An 18,936-nucleotide genomic window follows, 5' to 3' on the forward strand; every position below is an offset into this window, starting at 1 on the left:
AGGAAAATGCCGGGCCGTTAAAATAAAAAATATTATTTCCAAGTTGGATAGGTCTGCGGGAGCCCTGGTAACCGAGTAGATGTTCGGGGTGTTAAGGTATGAAATAGAGAATGTATGGAAGGTGATGTACTGCATGATGTGGTCGGGCGATAATAAGTATGTGTAGTTAAGTTAATAAGATACAGTCGTAATGAATTAAATGGACGTTCTCAGTCGGGAAATATGATTTAAGAGCTCCTGCACTGGGAAATGGGACCCGCGATGTTTCAGTACACTGGCACACACTCGTGGGCTCGTTGCTTCTTGTCTAATTGATTTAGTAGATCAAGATTAACGTTATCATTACGTGATTATGATTTAATCATCAGGGTCGGGTGTCAATTTATCAGTACAAGAATTTTATTATTATTTGAAAAGAAGATTCTTGAATAATAATATTTATTACCAGTAAAAAACAGATATATAAAATACATAGTAACAAAAAGAAAGTACGCATTAATATCTGTCCTACAGAGATGTTTTACATCTGTACATAGGACTGGAACAGTATATATAATTCCAAGAAAACGTATAAGTAAATTACATAGAGATAATATAATTGATACTTATTCGACGATCACAAACGGTGTTATTTATATATTAATTTGTATTGTCCACGTTTTGTTAATTTACTTTTTGCTGCCATCCAGTTTTTTAAGGTCATATGGTAGTTTCTTGCAGTACTTGATAGCAATATAATTAGAGCTTTTACTAGATACAGTTTTGTTTCGTTTCGGCAGAGAGATCAGTCTATTCCTTGTATTAACTTCAGTGTTCTTAAAACTAGTCTTACACTCATTATAATGAAGCAAAATTGAATAAATTGAATACGAAATCGTTATATAGTTATTATAAAAATGGTTATACCCCTGAAATATCAGTTTTATCGAGAAATTATAAGAAGCTATAATTGTAGCTTGAGAAATTTTTTACAAATAATGTTTTTGTACTATAGGGCTATCTTCAATATTTTCGAAGATATAGTCACCTCAAGGGCTTATATTGTGAAAAATGCAAAATCATTTTTTAGTGACTATAAAAATGGTTATAATTTATGAAATATCAATTTTATTGAGAAAGCATAAAAGACTGCAAGGAAAAAAGTAAACTGTAAAATTCACTCGGATTCTGATTAATTTTTATAGTTTCAAACAGTAAAGCAGACATCGGGGTGGAAAAAATATTAATATTACAGAATATAATGTAGAAAGTTTAAAGCCGCAATTTTTAATTTAATATCGAAAATAAGTGATTAATAGCTGTAACTATAGTAAATAACGACTCTCTCATCTTAAAAAATGACAGTTTTAAACAGTAAAAATTGTCGTTTCAATATATAGTCAATAATATGAGAAGAGGAACTCAGATGAAAAGAAGGGGGTCTCACTCTGGGAGAATGTAATATTTGAAACAGTAAAAATTCTACTCTTAAAATATATTTTACCAGTCCAAGCAAGTCAAGAATTATAGTTTCATTTTTAGCGTTGCGCTTAAAATTTACCATTTTACTTTGTAAATATTGACGTTGCTTGTATTAGAAATTTACTAACTTTATTTTATACTTTTTACATATCATAAGATCATTTTTTAGGTACGAAATGATAAATATCAAAGTCTGAATTCTTAATTATTATACTTTAAAATTTTAGACAGTTACATAGTGAATATTACTGTTTGAAATAGTATTTTCTTCCATGTAAAGAGTAAATTGTAACGTTTAAATGGTATATATTATAAAGTGAATAGTAAAATCACGATTTTACTGTTTGAAATGGTAATTTTTAGCAGTTGATCATCACTTATTATAAATCGACTATTATTTATTACAGTTTACTTTCTTCCGTGATGAAATTGTAGTTTAAGAAATTTCCTACAAAAGTATTCCCACAAAAAATAAAAATTAAGTTTTACGGAACAATTTTTTCATTGAAAATAAAGAAAGGTTGTAAGTCAATTAATTTAGTTTACCATGAAACCGTATTTTTAACTTTTTCAACTAAAGATAACTTTTGTATATATTTATTTATTTAAAAAAAAATATCGAAAACTCATAAATTTCAAACAAAACATTATTTATGTACATTTTACATGTACCGAAAGCTCCAAGCCGGATCTTAAAAGCTTCAATACGCGGTTTATAAATTACGATTAATTTCAACAACCGATAAAAAAGTCATCAATACATAATGACAACAAATATGACGATTTGTCCACCAAAAAAAAAAAAAAAATAAATTTAAAAAATAAAATAAGCGATAAAATGTTGAATTCGGTCGATATCATATATACATATACACAGTATATATGTATATAACCCATATATAAAGTTGAGCAAGGCAAAGGCGATAAAAGTAAATTGAAAAAAGGTAAATATAAATTCTTGAGCCATAAATGTTGGCATTTAGTTAGACTTAAAATATGAAATAGTTTCTGGGAAGTTAAGTCCGGGTTATTAACGACGAGTTAGAAAGCAAGGGGCAAGGGTCAACCCACCTCGGAGACTCAGAGGTTTAGGGTCTGCGGTGGTGCCAACAGAGAGATACCCTGAGACGAACCTCGATAGAAAGTCAATTTGCCGTTGTTCGGGTAAGTCACGTGCCGTCGGCTCATCTGGTGGCTTCCGGTTAAGACTTCCGGTCGGCGGGAACTTCATTCTCCCCTCCCCCCCCCTCCCGTTTCACCAGTTTGTTACTTTGCGCGCATACTACCTTTATACAGTTCATACATGAACTTCCGATTTCTATATATATATAAATAAATAATTGGAATACTCAACCAAGGATAAGTTCTAGCGAAACTTTTTTTTTCATTTCATTTCTTTTTCTCAATAATACACAATAAAATTCGCCGGGTGGATGATTTTTGATTGCTAAATCCCTCCGGAGTGAAATTCTGCCCAAGATGGATTTTACTTGTATTTAAAAAAAAAAAAAAAACAACTCCGAAGTTAATTTTTTATTTTCTTTTTGGAATTCTTCGTGTAAGAATTACAAAATACATATTTAGAGATTTTGAAATGAATGTAATTTTTTTCCTTACTTTAATATAACAAATAAATTTTAATATTTAAAAAAAATGGAATCAATATTTTAATTTACTTTTACACGTCAAATCGTTTATTTGAGAAAGCCCATGAGTAAAAAATACTAAATTTTTCAGGAGAAGCAAAAAACATTTTTCTAGGTTAAGTTTGCATTAACATCATTAACCAATGATGAATAATAATGTTAGCATCCTTAAAAAAGATTCGAACATGAAAAAATTTAATTGTTCATTACTACAATTAATAATAATAATTTAAAGTTCATTGACTTAATGGGGTTTCTCACCAAAACGAACAAAATAGTAATAAAATCATTAATTTATCAATTTTTACGTCAATTATTTATTATATTTATAAAATAAATATAAAATATGTATTGAAACTACAATTAACGAAAATTATAATAAATAATCATTAATTTGACATTTAAATTAGTGAATTGAGAGTCAAGAATAAAACATTTTAATTTATCACAATCTAACTTTATTAAATTAAAATTGCAAAAATTATTAAAATCAAAGTAATAACAATAAATATAATGTATTTTTATTTGGTAATCATTAATTTTCGAATTTAAATTAGTGAAATCAGAGTCAACAATAAAACAACATATTTTTAATTTTAATCCATTAAACGAATTTTGCAAAACTCATTAAAATTCAAGTATTCAACAGTAAATTTAGTTTCTAATTCTCTGATAATCAATTATTTTTAAATTAAAATCAGTGAAATTCTTACAGCCAGCGTAACTACTCTTTATTGCTAACAAATAATTTTAGAATTGGTAAACTATACATAAAGAAAAATTACACTCATGATAAATAATATTCTAAACGCTGAGGCTAGAATATTCTATTCTTAAAGCAGCAGCTAAGGCTACATACTCTTCCTCAGTCCCAGTTATCCGCTACCAATTAATTCCCCACTTTTTAATGACCGCAGAAAAGGGGTCAAAATTGCCCAACTCTAGTATAGGCTGAATCAAGATCAGGTAAGGCGGAACATCAATCCGAATGACGCAAGACGCCATCATAGCCCTTCCACTTTTCTTTTCTTCAGTAGATGTTCACGGTATGCATAAAACCATAAAACCCCCCTGAAATGTTCTGTTATCATCTCTGCTCATCTCATGCTACCCTCACGGTTTTGGAAATACCGTAAAGATTCGGTATTTATACGATATAAATGCTGTATTTTTACCGTAATACTTCAGTTATTTTAGCCAGTTTTTTTGTCGAATTATTACGAAAAAACTACGAAATAAATTCAGAATATTTACGGCAATAAAATAGAAAAATTACGGTATATTTACAGCATTTAAACCGTAAATGTACCGCATATTTACTGTATATCTGCGGCACTATTGCAGCAAAAAACCGGAAAAGAAGATCCCTACTTTCTATTACCGGCAAAATACCAAAAATATGCTGCTTTACTACTATTTTTCAATAGCTTAAAATTTTTTTTTATAATATTATAAATTATCATGATTAATTTTTAAGAGGTTGATAAATTAATTTCTCTGATTTTATTATTATTATCATTCTTTTTAGTCCAAACCGGGATTCGAACCCGGATCATCTAGTTACGCCTCGAAGGCTCTACCAGTTGAGCTATCAGAGACACTATCCGTATCTTTTTACTCAGTCACCTAATAAGACTCACCGAGTATGAACACAACCGTCCATCTTATGGTAGAAAGCATTATATCGTTAGTTATATCAGTATAAACGCGGTAAAATTGCAGTATATCTTTGGTATTTTTACCGTAGAAATACCATTTTATTATTGTAAAATTATAGTAATATTATAGTTAATACATAAATTGTTTACGGTAAAAGTTCTATAGTTTTACGGTAATTTTATCGTATTATTTCTGAACTTTGCAGCAAAAGTACGGTAGAAATGCTGTATAACTATAGTAAAAAAACTGGCCAAAATAACCACAGAAATACCGTATTATTTCAGAATTATAACGGTTAATTTATGGTAAACGCATTAATACCGAAAATTTACGGTATTTTAAAAACCGCGAGGGTAATACCTTCCCGACGAGAAATTTAAGTTCGGCGGTGGTTTGTTTCGAATTAGGCATGCCGAATTCCAAGTTCGCGCCAAACCAGGAAGCCAAAGTTGGCCCACGTCCCGGAAGTAACGCAGTCACGAGTTTGGGCCTAACTTGGCTTCCGACTTAGGCGGTGGTTTGGAAACCACACTTGCTAGTAACTATCCAAGCCTCATTCGGTCCGAATTTGGCTACCTAACTAGGCAGCAATTCAGAAACTAAATTCGCACGGAAGAATCCAAATTGAATACTTTTTTTGTTTTTAGCTATTTTTATTATAAAGCAAAAATTAATAATAATGAATGCTTATTTTTTTTTTTAATTTACTTTTTAAATTTTAAATATAAATATCGACTTAAGGACAAAATTTTTTAAATATTAAGTAAATAAAAAAAATTTTTTTTTTTTTTATTTAGTATTATTTTTTTTATATTTTCGGTCATTTTTTTCGCTTTTTAGGATTTTTCTTACTATGAAGAAGTTTTTTTTGATTGGTCGATTTTATGGGTCAAGGGAGAAGGAGATGATGGAGTTAGATACATTAGTCACACACAACACTTAAATTTACCTCACATTCGCCTTAAGAATAATTATAATTAATAATTATTAATTATTAAAAATTTTACATGTCGATCGCGAGACTCGAACACTGTACCGGACGCACGAGAGCCCTATACCATACCGCGACGCTACGCTGATAATGAGTGACCTCTTGCCTCAAGATACTTATAAGCCCGACACTTCGGCAAACATTCGGTTACTGTTGCAACGGTCGAGTTAGGAATTCCGATATTATACCTAAGTGAGGACTTGCCACAGACTTACCTAGTCAAGTTTCATTTTGATAGACCAAGCTTCAGAATACCTTTAGTTACTGTTCGGTAAGCTTTTGGTTACCGTTATCTCGTATCAATTTGGCAATTCATGGCGTACCGAACTTAGGCATTGCCACAGTTTTGTCTAAATGAGCCCGAGCTTGGTGAATCGAACTTTGGTAAGCCTCTTTGGTTGCCGTTATTTTATAACAGTTTGGCAATCCATCCCGACTAGAATTTTAGTGAGGCATGCCGAAAAATCAGTTCGGGGTGAAGTTGGCTTTCGAACTTAGGCTAGCTATGTTATATGACATACCGAACTTAGGCATTTCCACAGTTTTGCCTAAAGAAGCTCGATCGTGGTATGCCAAGTTTCAGTAAACCTTTGGTGACCATTATATCGTACTAATTAGGCAATCTACGACATGTCGAACTTAGGTATTGCCACAGGTTTGCCTAAGTGAGCCCGAGCTTGATGAATCGAACTTTGGTAAGCCTCTTTGGTTGCCGTTATTTCATAACAGTTTGGCAATCCATGACATACCGAACTTAGGCATTTCCACAGTTTTGCCTAAAGAAGCTCGATCGTGGTATGCCAAGTTTCGGTAAGCCTTTGGTTACCGTTATTTCGTACTAATTAGGCAATCCATGACATGCCGAACTTAGGCATTGCCACAGTTTTGTCTAAATGAGCCCGAGCTCGGAGAATCAAACTTCGGTAAACCTTTGGTTACCGTTATTTCGTACTAATTAGGCAATCCATTATATGCCGAACTTAGGCAGTGCCAAACTATTACGAGATTACATCGAATGTGGAATTCTTTTGGCATACCAATGTTCGGCTTGCCTAATTTAAAACAAATAAGATTCGAATTGGGCTAGCCTAAGTTCGGAAAGCCAACTTCGCCCCGAACTGATTTTTCGGCATGCCTCACTAAAATTCTAGTCGGGTTTATAGAAACTTCTAACTGGACTAACCAACGTTTAGAACGCAACCAATTTTTCTTAAAAACAAGTTTTTTCACCAATATTTATGGGCCATATTTAATCTATTATTACGTAAAAATTCTAATTTATTTACCTCAGATTGCCACTCAAAAGAAATCTCTATGAAACGATTCTAACCGAATTGTTGTATTTTTACGATTTCCCAGTATTAACCTTCTCAAGATTCAAATTAAAGCTATTTTATCCCGAGAGATGCAACTCTTATTTATATCACCTAAATCATAATTTATCGTGAGAAATACTATTTTACACAAAAGGAGAACCAACGCTCTGTCCAAAAGTTATACAAGGACGTCATAAATTAACCCAATGCTGACTTTAGAAAAATAATTTCCTAAAAAGAGGCTAGCAATAGCCTAATCGGCTCGGTACCTGCATTTCGAAAGATAGACCAGGAACCAGGGTTCGATTCCGGCACGCATCAATATTTTTCAGTGATTATAAATAAAGAATATGTGCGTTACATTACCAGCCTCTGTACCGGCCGAGTTTTCTGTGGTTTTTCTAAATAGTTATGAAGGTAAAATATCATTATAGAAATACCTACTATTTAAGGCCATAATGCAAATGCAGGTACTGATTATAACGCGTAAGTCGGCCACAGTCGCAGCACCATGTGGATTATAAAATACATGCGGAGAATAAAAAGTGGAATAACTGTGGTAATAACATAAAGTGGGAAATATGGATTTACAGTCTTGTCAAAGACTATATTTACATATTTACATATCTATATTTACAGTCTTGTCGGGACTATATACCTGCATGACCTTTTCTTCTCGCTAATTCTAAGTCAAGAGGGAGGTAGACAATAGCCTGATTCACCGCTCAGTAAAAAATTTTTCGTCATTGTGTAAAGTGTAAAAATGTTTGAGTAGAATTTAACATTTTAGTATGTTGATTCACCACAAATTGTGTAAAAAAAGTCATCAACACAAATTTTTGTGTTAAATTTGACGAAAAATTTTTTACTGTGCGCTGTTCAGCAAACAAAGAATCTTTTCCATATATAGTATATAAGGCCCGAAAATTCGCTAAGCAACGGGGTATAACATCAAACTTAATCGCGAACGTATTTAGTTAATCTAACACTTTGTGGCAAAAGTATATTTTTAAATAATATTTTTTATCAAAGGTACAACATTTTTATCTGTTTCTTTATAAATTAGTTCCGGTAATATTTTTTTCCGGTAACAGAAATCACCATTAAGAGCGGCGAGGCGCATCTTCGAGTATAAAAATACATATTACGAAATAAAATTTTATAGCGGGTATAACTACGGCCCCTATTGGTTTGACTAAACAAATATTGACATTGATTTACCTAAAAATTCGTGGTAAATTAGATCTAATTACAACACATTTAATTAATCTGAATCTTTCACGACTAAATAATATTTTCAACACAACATTATTTCAGAAGAGCGCGCTAGTCTCCTTCGTTTAGAACCAAGGTTTCTATATACATTATTTTCAGTAACACTTTTCCCTGTGTAAAAGAAAATAATTATTGAATACGATTACACATAGTCCAACATCTTTAAAATTCAGCGATTTAAAAGAAATAATCGAATTGTCGAGGTATAAAAATTCCTCATATTTGTTAACACGCAGGCCGACCCAAACCTTTTCACGACTCAATCCCAAGTAACTTCCGTATAATAAATTGAGGCCGTAAATAACATGGTAAATATTTTACAAGTTTCGGGCATTGCGGTAATTAGGATAAAATCTATAATCTTATCAATAATTAGATCGGAATAATATCTAAATAGCGCGCAGATAAGAATTTAATACTTTCCGAAGTATCTCGTTGTTCAAGTTTTTAACGATATCATACCTGAGTAGTTTCCCCCTCCGTGGTGGACTCTGACTCAGATTTGTTACTCTAACTTCCTCTTCCTCTATTTTTCTGATCAATCTTCATATTCTCCAAAAGCTAATTCTAAGACGGTATTAGAGCACCTTAGGTGGGAAAAATCCCAAAAGAGGGGAAATTTAGACGCATTTTTAAAAACCCTTCTCTCCTTCCCGAAAACTGCACCAGTACTCCCAATAACTTGAATACCGAAACATATCTCTTAGTTTACGGTTCCTTGTTTTTATATAATTCAATCAAATTATCTCAGTGTATTAAATATTATACCGTGTTTAAAAACGTCGGTACTTCCAATCAGTCAAAAACACTTATTCGACTTTGTCAACCTATTAATACCCAGTAACTAAATAAAACTAGATTATAAAACGAATTAGGAAGTTGACAGTTATTTTCGGTTTATACCTTTGCTACCTGTACCACTTCAGCACGAGCCAGCGGTCGACCAACAACTCTTCACACCTTTTAATTTCAAAGCAGGTATAATTTCGTTGTTATCTTAATTGCTTCTTTCATAATTAGATGTAGCTACCTTATTTGTTTGTTAATCATTAAGAAAGGATGATTTAGGAGTGTTAAGTAGTTCGAACCAATATTGTTAGACATCTGTTTAGAAATTTCTGTAGGTCGTATTAATCCAAATACTAATTTAAATACCTATTGGCGTGGTTCCCGCCACCCTGAACGAAGGGTTTAAGTAGCTAGTTCTGAAACTCGGAACCACCTAAACATAATATTGTGCTTGCGTCACTCAAGACGTAACAAAATCACATCAAACAATAAACTAATAATTTAAATTAATTTCTTTAAACTACACAGTAAAAAATTATTCGTCATTATGTAAAGTGTAAAAATTTTTGTGTAGAATATTACACTCTAGTGTATAGAATTTCACATTCTCATGTGTTGATTTAACACACTAGAATGTTGAATTAACATTAATATGTGTAAAAACAGTCAGTAACACAAATATTTAGGGGAACCTGGGGCACGAAAGCCCCCCTCAAAAATTAGGGAAAATTTTTTTTTTTAATTTCCCTCAAGTTACGACCTCTGTAATGTTTTTATGATATTTTGGGCCAATATGTGATACGTGAAGCATAATGGATCACTCGAAAAAAAATGACAAATTTAAAGAATTCATTATTTTAGGCCTTTTCAGGTCAATGAATCAGAATGAATTTAATTAAACTGAAAAATTTAATGAAAAGTTGAATTCTATAGCTTATAAAAAATTGAAAACACAAATTTTTGAAATTAAAATAGTAATAATTATATTATTAATTATTGATCACGGTATCCTCTGCACCAGACAGAAACCTAATCTCAAAAATTTATTTGAATTCCTCCAAGGATGTCTTATTTTACGCAATTCATATTTCTAATTTTGACTTGACAAAAATATAAAAAAAAGGTCTGGTTCAAGATATTACGTATTTTCAAAGCTCAACCTGAAAACTCAACTTGTGATTTCAATCAATGTAAACTAATGTAACCAATTCATTGCTAAATAACATCGATATTTTTTCTTGTACGTGGGTTCCAAACCTCTGAGTGCAATAAAAGAAATTAATTATACTTTTAACTATTATCTATTTAAAACTAATTAACAGCTTAAAAATGAAATTTTTAATAATTTTTTAAGACATTAACAAAAATTAAACTTTGAATAAAGCATGAAATATAAATGTTGGATGATTAGGAAATCACATCGACATATTTTAATGAATATACGATTATTCGTAATGATCACAGACATATTCGTCAAAATAATCTTCGCCAATACCTGCGCAAAAATCATAATACCATTTATTACAATTTTTACATTGAATCCATGACTCTGTGGACTCTGAGGAAAGTCCATAGCAATAAAGACAATGGCAATCATCATTTTTATATTTTAAATGTTTTTTTTTTAATTTTTTGATTTTGATTTTGTTTTTTTTTTTTTTTTTTTTTTTTTGTTTATTTAAAGTCTTTTTTTTTTGCTTTTTTTTTGCCGTCGTGCCCCAGAAAAAAAAAATTTTTTTTTTATTTTTTACGAAGTTTTGACTGATTCGTTCGAAATAGATGGAAAATGAATAAATTTAATGGTTAAAAGCCACAAAAAGAAAAAATCAGCTTAAGGGGGCCGTCGTGCCCCAGGCTCCCCTATGTTAAATTTGACGAAAATTTTTTTTCTGTGTAATACTGCGGAAATTATTAAAATTTAAGTATTTTGCATTGAACTGAATTTTTTCTACTCAGAAGTTTTTTTGAAAAAAAAAAAGAAACTTATTTTTTGAACTTTGAAATCGAATGTTTATTCGAAAAACTCCATAAGTCACCGGGTTATGGGGTTTCTCAACTAAACGAGATTTGCATCGACCAATTGGTTAGGTCTAGAATACGGATTTAATATTTTTCTGGTGTTGTTACACGTGAGGGGAAATTTATAGAACCCAAAAATGCAATAAAACCTGTTTCAAAAAAATATGACTTAGGAGGTTTTTCAAATAAACGATTTAAGTAGCATATTTGATGAATTCTCTCGATAATTATTTATTTGTTAATAAATCTTAAAAATTGCCTTATAAAAGTTATTTTCAGGAATATTAATTTAATTCATTTCATTTAATTAAACGTAGTCATGTTAATAAATTATTATTTTTAACTTTTTAGGTCAGAATTTATCAACAAGACTTGGAAAAACAAAATAATCTTTATAAAAATTTGGTTCCATATTCCAATTAAATTTTTTGAAAAATATATTTAATATTTACAAAATTAAACTTGAGATAAACTGTACAAAGTATTTGTTATTAACTTAATTTGGCATATGATACTTTTCCAGATAATTAAAATTTATTTGAGTGTAAAAACTCAGTACTCGAATATTCTTTTGACCATAATCCATGAAGCAAAGTTTTTGTTATTTTTTAACAATTAAATTTTTTCAAATCTTTTTCTTAAATCACATAGTTTAAAAAAAAAATTGATCAAAATATCCAGCAGTTTTTGACATGGATTATTTTCTTTAATATAATATAATATTTATATACATTCATGAAAAGTAAAGACAGCAGAGAAGTAATGGAAGCATTCACATGCAAGAGACAATCGAAGAGAAATAATCCTACGGATATTTTCGAGATCAATCGAAATGTTATTTTATTTTATTACTTTTGTTTTTGTTTGAGTTTTTTTTTTTATTGTATATTATATAGAAGCTGGATTGTTTGGATAGTTTTGTCGTGAGAGAAATATGTCATGTTCGATAAACTATTATTTATTTCACTGTATTTTTATTTATAGTCGGGTGCGCGGGATGATAGACACCGAGGGCGAACAAACCCTTCTTTTTTTAATTATTATATTGTGTGTCAAGGGGCGTCGGGTTCTCTTTGTAAAGATCATGGGTAAAAATAGATCTAAATCGTTCAATGACATAATTTGTCACGGTAATCAATAACTTGTAGGTGTAATAAAAAATTAAAACTTCAATATTTTGTTATTTTTATACGACTTTTTTTTTGTACTGAAAGAAGATCTTTTCTTTGGTGCTTTACAATGACAAAAAATTTATTTAAGCACTAGTTTATTTATAAATATATTCTTAATTTGTTTTTTTTACGTTATGCTTTTATATTATTATTCATATCATATTTACTTTATTAAATATTATATTAATTTTTTATTATTAATATTTTTTATTATTTTATTTACTATTTTTTATTATTAATATTTTTAAATACGTGACAAAATTTTTTATATTTAGTAAAAATTAATTTTGTGGCCAATAAATCGATATTAATACTTTTAAAATATTAAAAAAAATTTTTTATGTACGCTTTAAGTATATCAGTTACGTTAGACTGAAATTAAAAATAACTATTTCTTATTTTTCTTATCATTTGTAAAATATTTTATTGATGAATCAAAAATTAGATTTTTCTTCGAACATTATCAGTATAACAATAAAATTTTTAAATACCCATTTTTTTTTAATTATCAGAATAAATTATTATTCAATCGAAATAATTATATTTGAGTTTCTCAAAAGCTCATTCACCTCTCAGGATATTTATTTTTAAAAAAACTAACAGCAAAATTTAAAAAAATTATATGATAAACAGAACCTAAATATTTAGACAATAATTAAGATTTAAAATTTATTTTTTCAATTAATCGATGGACTAATTATATTGACAAAAATAACTATTTTGAACAGACACTTAGATTGTATTTTATTTACACAAACCAATGAATACTTTAATTTCGACAAATAAAAAAAAAATACTGACTCCTATATTTGAACCCTGTCTTCACGCATGATAGATTAAAAGCTTTCCCTCTGTGCCGCGGCAAAAATTTAAGATAGCTCTATTTCAAAAAATTTTTTTTCAGAAAATTTCTACATCACCCTCTCGTTTCACCTGTCGGAATACAGTTTGAAAATTCAATTTCAATATTCTTCAAAAATGCGTGACATTTCGAGAAATGAATGTTAAAATGGCTTCCTCAAGATAAATGTATATAAATGAATTATCAGTCTCTATAATTCAATTAAAATTCATTGTTAGCTCATAATTTCACCAATATTTATGCTACAAAAATAATCATTAACATTTTTCTTATGAAAAACACTAAATTGATCCTTTAATAATTCTTATGTAAAAAGTTTTCAATTTTCTCACAAAAAATTCCTTGCTTGGTTTTTACATTCTTGACAAATTAATCTCCAATCGGTAACTACTAGCTCCTAAACTACATTACCATCGGCCGGTAAAATTAATGACTTTCTATTGAAATTCAATTACATGCAAAATGTTAAACGAACTTTTATAAAAATATCTCCCTTTAAGGTAGTTGTAGCGTGATAGGCATTTCAACAGAAAATTATGAAATTTTTTTTATTGAAAGATAAATATATTAATAATTCACTACCAAAATTTCAGATCAATTGACCGCACCGTTTTTGAGTAATTAATTTTCGAAATTGCATCTTTTACACGTAGAGGTATAGAGAGATGGTAAAGTTAGTATGAAATCTTCCGTACCACTCGAGTGGGCCAAAGATTTCATACTAACTTTATCATCTCTCTATACCGCTACGTGTAAAAGATGCAATTTCAAAAATTAATTACTCAAAAACGGTGCGGTCAATTGATCTGAAATTTTGGTAGTGAATTATTAATATATTTATCTTTCAATAAAAAAAATTTCATAATTTTCTGTTGAAAAGCCTATCACGCTACAACTACCTTAACTATAGAATAGCAATAAAAAATGAAATTTTTCAGATTTACAGCCCACTCAGACAAGAATCTAAAAGGGTTAGGATAAAAATTAGTGAGGCAGTATAACTCGTAAAAATAATGAAAAGTACAGTATAATTCAGAGCCCTAGTACTACCACACATGACATTAAGGTACGCAATAAAATTTAAAAAGTGACTATAAAATTTTTCACCCTCCCAGCAAAACTAGTTCTAAAAGAACAGTTAAATTTTAGTGCATAAATCTACATGACGGTCACTTTGTCTCAGCACCGAGACCTACTAGGTCAGTATTTCAGCGGGGGCCAAGAAAAAAAAGTGACCGAGACGGGTCAGGGTGGCAAGGACGAATGGTGTGCATTTTAAACCTGCACATTCATCCCCTGGACACCAGACCGAGAATTGCGGTTCTAAGTTGGTCAGTGAATAAGATGCGGAAAGATTGCTCCGCGGTGCCCGAAAGACAAAGACTAAGGAGCAACGGCCAATCGTGTGTTTTGTTTATTTTTTTATTTTTTTGTTTGTGTGTATGAGTACGAGCATAAGTATGATGTGTAATATAAGCGATAGGGTGAAGGATACAGTGATACAGCGAAAGCTTAAGAGAGAAAAGCTCCGCCCCTTACCAATAGCAAAGCTTTCAGAATCGGTTGTCTTGTGATGTGCGGCCAATATGGAACAGGCCTGGTCGCGCAGCCTCCAGGGTAGACCAATAATCGCAATGCCTCTTTTAAAATCTGTACGAACTGGCTGGTTCATTTATTTTAAATTTTTATGGTATTTTCGCTGCAAGGTATTATTGTTTTTTGTTATGGTTATAATTGTTATTGTTACCTTTCAACATGAGAATTGCAGAAACGTCATGTTTGATATTGTGATGCCCTTGGGCATCCTGTGTCCCCGTTTCCCATGTCATGGATTTGCCTACCGTAAGTGGATGCATGTTCATTATGCTTGGATATATTATAGCTTAGATATCATTTGGAACTGCTACCAGGAGATAATGATTAGATCTGGGCAGATTTGAAGGGTTTTTGTGATATTGATACACTGATAAAAAAATTGACTTGACTCAAGAGCCAAACTCTTGAACCAATAATTCCATTTTGATGAAAATGATTTTCTTGAGCCAAAAGAATAAATTGACTCAAGAAAATTTTCTTAGACCAAGAATAATTTCTTAGCTCAAGAATTTATTCTCTTGACTCAAAAAAATCATTTTCTTCAAAATGGTATTCTTGGTTCAAAAGTTTGGCTCTTGAGACAAGTCAATTTTTTTATCAGTGTATTGATATTGAGATATATCTCATAGAATTTGGGAATAAATTATGACAAAAAAAATCCAAATGAAGAAGTAGTCAAAAATTTGAAATGCAATTTTATTTTGAATTTGTAAAAATAATTTATTTTTAAAATAAAATCCGAAAAATGGACATGTGTTTGTTGATTTGAGTAGCATATTTTTCATGATACTGAAATTAGCGGATTCTTGATAAATTGTTGCTTTTTTTTTAAAATAAACTAGGTCTACACGGAAAAAACAAAATGACACTGGATATTATCCCAGATTATACTCAATGATATCTGTGGTGAAAAAAATTTCAGATAGTAACTAAAAAAATCCAGATTATACTGCGTGATATCTGGATTATATACTTTTTATAATTTGGATTACACTAGCTACTATCCGAAATTTTTTTTCACTCAATATAATCTGGGATGATATCCAGTGTCATCTTGTTCCTTCCGTGTAGAAAGTTATTTAAAAAAAATTGAATTAATAATTTTTTAGAGCTTTGAAAGATGAAATTTTTAAACGAATTTTCTATCATATTTGCACCGAAAGTTTAAACTTTCTGCCCTATTTTGCGGGAAAAAAGTGCGACTTTTACCTTATGGAATAGCATATACAAACAAACGAAGAACTTGACATTTGCACTAACCTTCCCACAAAAACAAGAGCACAAAATTTAAACTTTTGGTTACAAATATGATAAAAAATAGTATATGTGCCAGCGAAAAAAATAGGATATCCTAATCTGTGTGTTTATTACCCTCGCCTTCGGCTCGGGAGACAATTTTATATGCGGGTTGGAATGTCCTACTTTCTTCCCTCGATACGTAATATACTATTTCTAGTTGTAATTTGGGTTAAAAAAATCCTAAAAATTATTACATGTCTCACAGTTTCAATATCATCAATTTTCGAAAGTTGGTACCAAAAATTGAAATTTAAATGCTTGGAACAATAATAAATTTTATAATTTTATAATAAATTTTTATAGATAATTTAAAGTTCAATTTATAATCTTTGTTAATAATATTATACAATTAGATTTTCGACAGTTTTTCAACAATTTCCTAACAAAAATTTCCAATCTTTGTGATTTGCATTTGAAATTAACTAGAAGTTGCAGGGATGGCCTGTCAGGTCAATCGTTTCACGATAAACTAGATATCTGGTTGCTATGATGAAGATACTGATTGACATTGGATTTCATGAATGATATTATTTTAGTGATACTGAAATAGGGAATTAAACGTGAAAATATAAAATCCAGGTGGAAATTCTTGCTCGTTTTATGATAATACATTTACTTTATAAACGAATCTCTTGAATGGCATTTCTAAGTTAAAAGCTATCTAGAATTTTTTATGCATCTATTTGGGTCAAGTAACGTAAAAAGCCACCCCTCCCCCCCCCCTCCATATTTAGGTTATTTTATTTGACCTTAGTCAGATGGAAATATTTATCTTAAGAATGGCTTTTTGTAGAGATTGATCTGAGTTATTTAAACGAGTCAATAAAGGGAAATCAATTTGGTATCGATACTTGATTCAAGTGGAAATAAGAGAAGTCGGGGTTGAAACAGGAAATGAGTGGAGGCTAGCTGGGGCTGAGAATGAAAAAATTTAAGAGTTTAAACCTAATATATTTAAGTATAAGTACATCGTTAAGCTTTAAAAGTATAACTTTGAGGGTTCTAAACTGTTTCTGGGTATTAAGAGTACTTATAAGAGATATTAAGAGCCTCTACAAACCTCGGACCAATAATATCAATAAAAATAATATGCCGGTAAGGGAATATATTGCTTCTGGGATTTTCACGGGTAATTTCTATTTTTTTTTCTTTTTTTTTTAAATATGAAGAAAATAAAAAATTAAGAGGTAATTTTTTTTCTGAATCGACAATTAGAGAAAATTCTTAGCTGAGAAAGAAAAAAAATCATTCCTATTTTTTAAAAATTCTCAATTTTTCGAATCGAGAAGTAAAAAAATTACCAATATTTTTGTTTAGGTACCCAGCTATTGTTTTAAAAGCAGAGGTAAAAAAGATGTATTTAATTTTTTATCATAGCGATAAAAAATGACAAGTCAAAAGGTTCGAGGTAAAATAAATTTAAAGTTGTCCTTTATTTCGTTATTCACTCATTCAAAAAAAAGTAATTCAAGCAAATAGATACCTTTAAAATAGAATAGTTTGTAGCGTGTCTTTGGCGATAAAAAACAAAACGAAAATAAAAAATAAAAAATATAAAAAAAATATTTGTTAGTGTACACATCAGCTGTCAAAATGTACAATACAATATAAAGTTATTTTACTGTCGCATAAAGTACGCGAAGCAATGGATGCGCCATGAGGTGATTCCCTCAACTCGTTTTTTATTCCTATTTCTATTTCTGTTGCGCCTCTCCCTCCTTCTATCTTTCTCTTTCCCTCTTTTCTGTTAGTGCGGGTGCAAACTAGACAACCCACTGGTACGGTCCGAGCAAACTATTAAAAGTTGCAAATTGCTGCAGACATGCTGCGGGTCCGTTCTGGTGAACTGATTGTATTCTCTATCCCACTTTTTTTATACAAAACCTCCTCTGTTATTTTTTAATTATTTATTATTAATATATTTCACCCTCTAATTCATCTCTAACCAGATTTAATTAACACTTTGTGTACCTCGAGATTATTCATTTTGTCAACGCGAGTTAATACAACTTGATAAGAATCCAAACAGCTTAAATTTTTTTGTTTCTTGTTTTTTTGTTCTCTAATTATTTAATTCAGCTGGTCTTGTTTTTTTGCAGGACATGAAAGTCAACTGGGCAGCATCAGCGGGTAATCAACCGAAGCAAGACACAAGCAGTAAGTTTACTTCTTGGATTAACTTTTTATAAAAAAATTATAAGCAATTATTTTATTTTTCTCCGCTAAAACTTGGACAAATTACGAATTTTTTTTTCTTTAACTTTTATCTTATAGAAAATTAACTAATAAAGTCTTTTTAATAATAGAAATAATTTTTACGGCAAAGTTTTTAATTTTAAAGCCTTCCCAATTCTTTAATTCAACGATCTTTTTGTTACAAATTTTAATCACATCGTTCTAGCAACAATTTTTGCCATTTTGGTGATTTTGTTAAGTTAACAATAAATTTTAAACTGTATATTCACTGAAAAGCACAAAAACATAAATTTGAAAAAAGTATTCGGATTAGACCAAGCCAGGAGTCGAACCTAGATCCGTACGGATATGAAATCCAGTAGTTTAAATGGTAGAGTACCAGACATATATATAATTAGACGATTTTTAATTGATTTAAATTCGCTCCGAGAACGATTTTATTTATATTGTTAATAAAAAAAGTCAACGCGAAATAAATTCTTTAATTTTTTTAGTGAATAAAAATATTTAAAAAAAATTGCAACATTTTTTTTCTCAATTTCTACAAATAAAATTTTTTGATGAATGCTCTCTATAACAATTTATTAGTTAAGAGATTTAAAAAATTGCCATATAAAAATTTATTTTTAAAAAGTATAATTAATATTTACAAAGT

General features: G+C 30.1%; 1 protein-coding gene and 1 long non-coding RNA gene across 6 annotated transcripts in view; one reads left to right on the forward strand and one right to left on the reverse strand.

Moving 5' to 3' along the window:
* The window catches only part of LOC123271149, a 317,780-nt gene that overhangs the window by 155,716 nt on the left and 143,128 nt on the right, over positions 1-18,936 (reverse strand). The window lies entirely within an intron of this gene.
* LOC123271140 (nucleolysin TIAR) overlaps positions 1-18,936 on the forward strand; it is a 243,854-nt gene that overhangs the window by 87,845 nt on the left and 137,073 nt on the right. For all 3 annotated transcript variants that reach the window (XM_044737366.1, XM_044737365.1, XM_044737364.1), the window contains one exon: positions 18,185-18,242. In XM_044737366.1, coding sequence (XP_044593301.1) covers positions 18,185-18,242 — 58 coding nt within the window. The remainder of the gene's footprint in view (positions 1-18,184; positions 18,243-18,936) is intronic.

The sequence above is a fragment of the Cotesia glomerata genome, linkage group LG9 (genome assembly GCF_020080835.1).
Source record: "Cotesia glomerata isolate CgM1 linkage group LG9, MPM_Cglom_v2.3, whole genome shotgun sequence".
NCBI classification, from domain to species: domain Eukaryota; kingdom Metazoa; phylum Arthropoda; class Insecta; order Hymenoptera; family Braconidae; genus Cotesia; species Cotesia glomerata.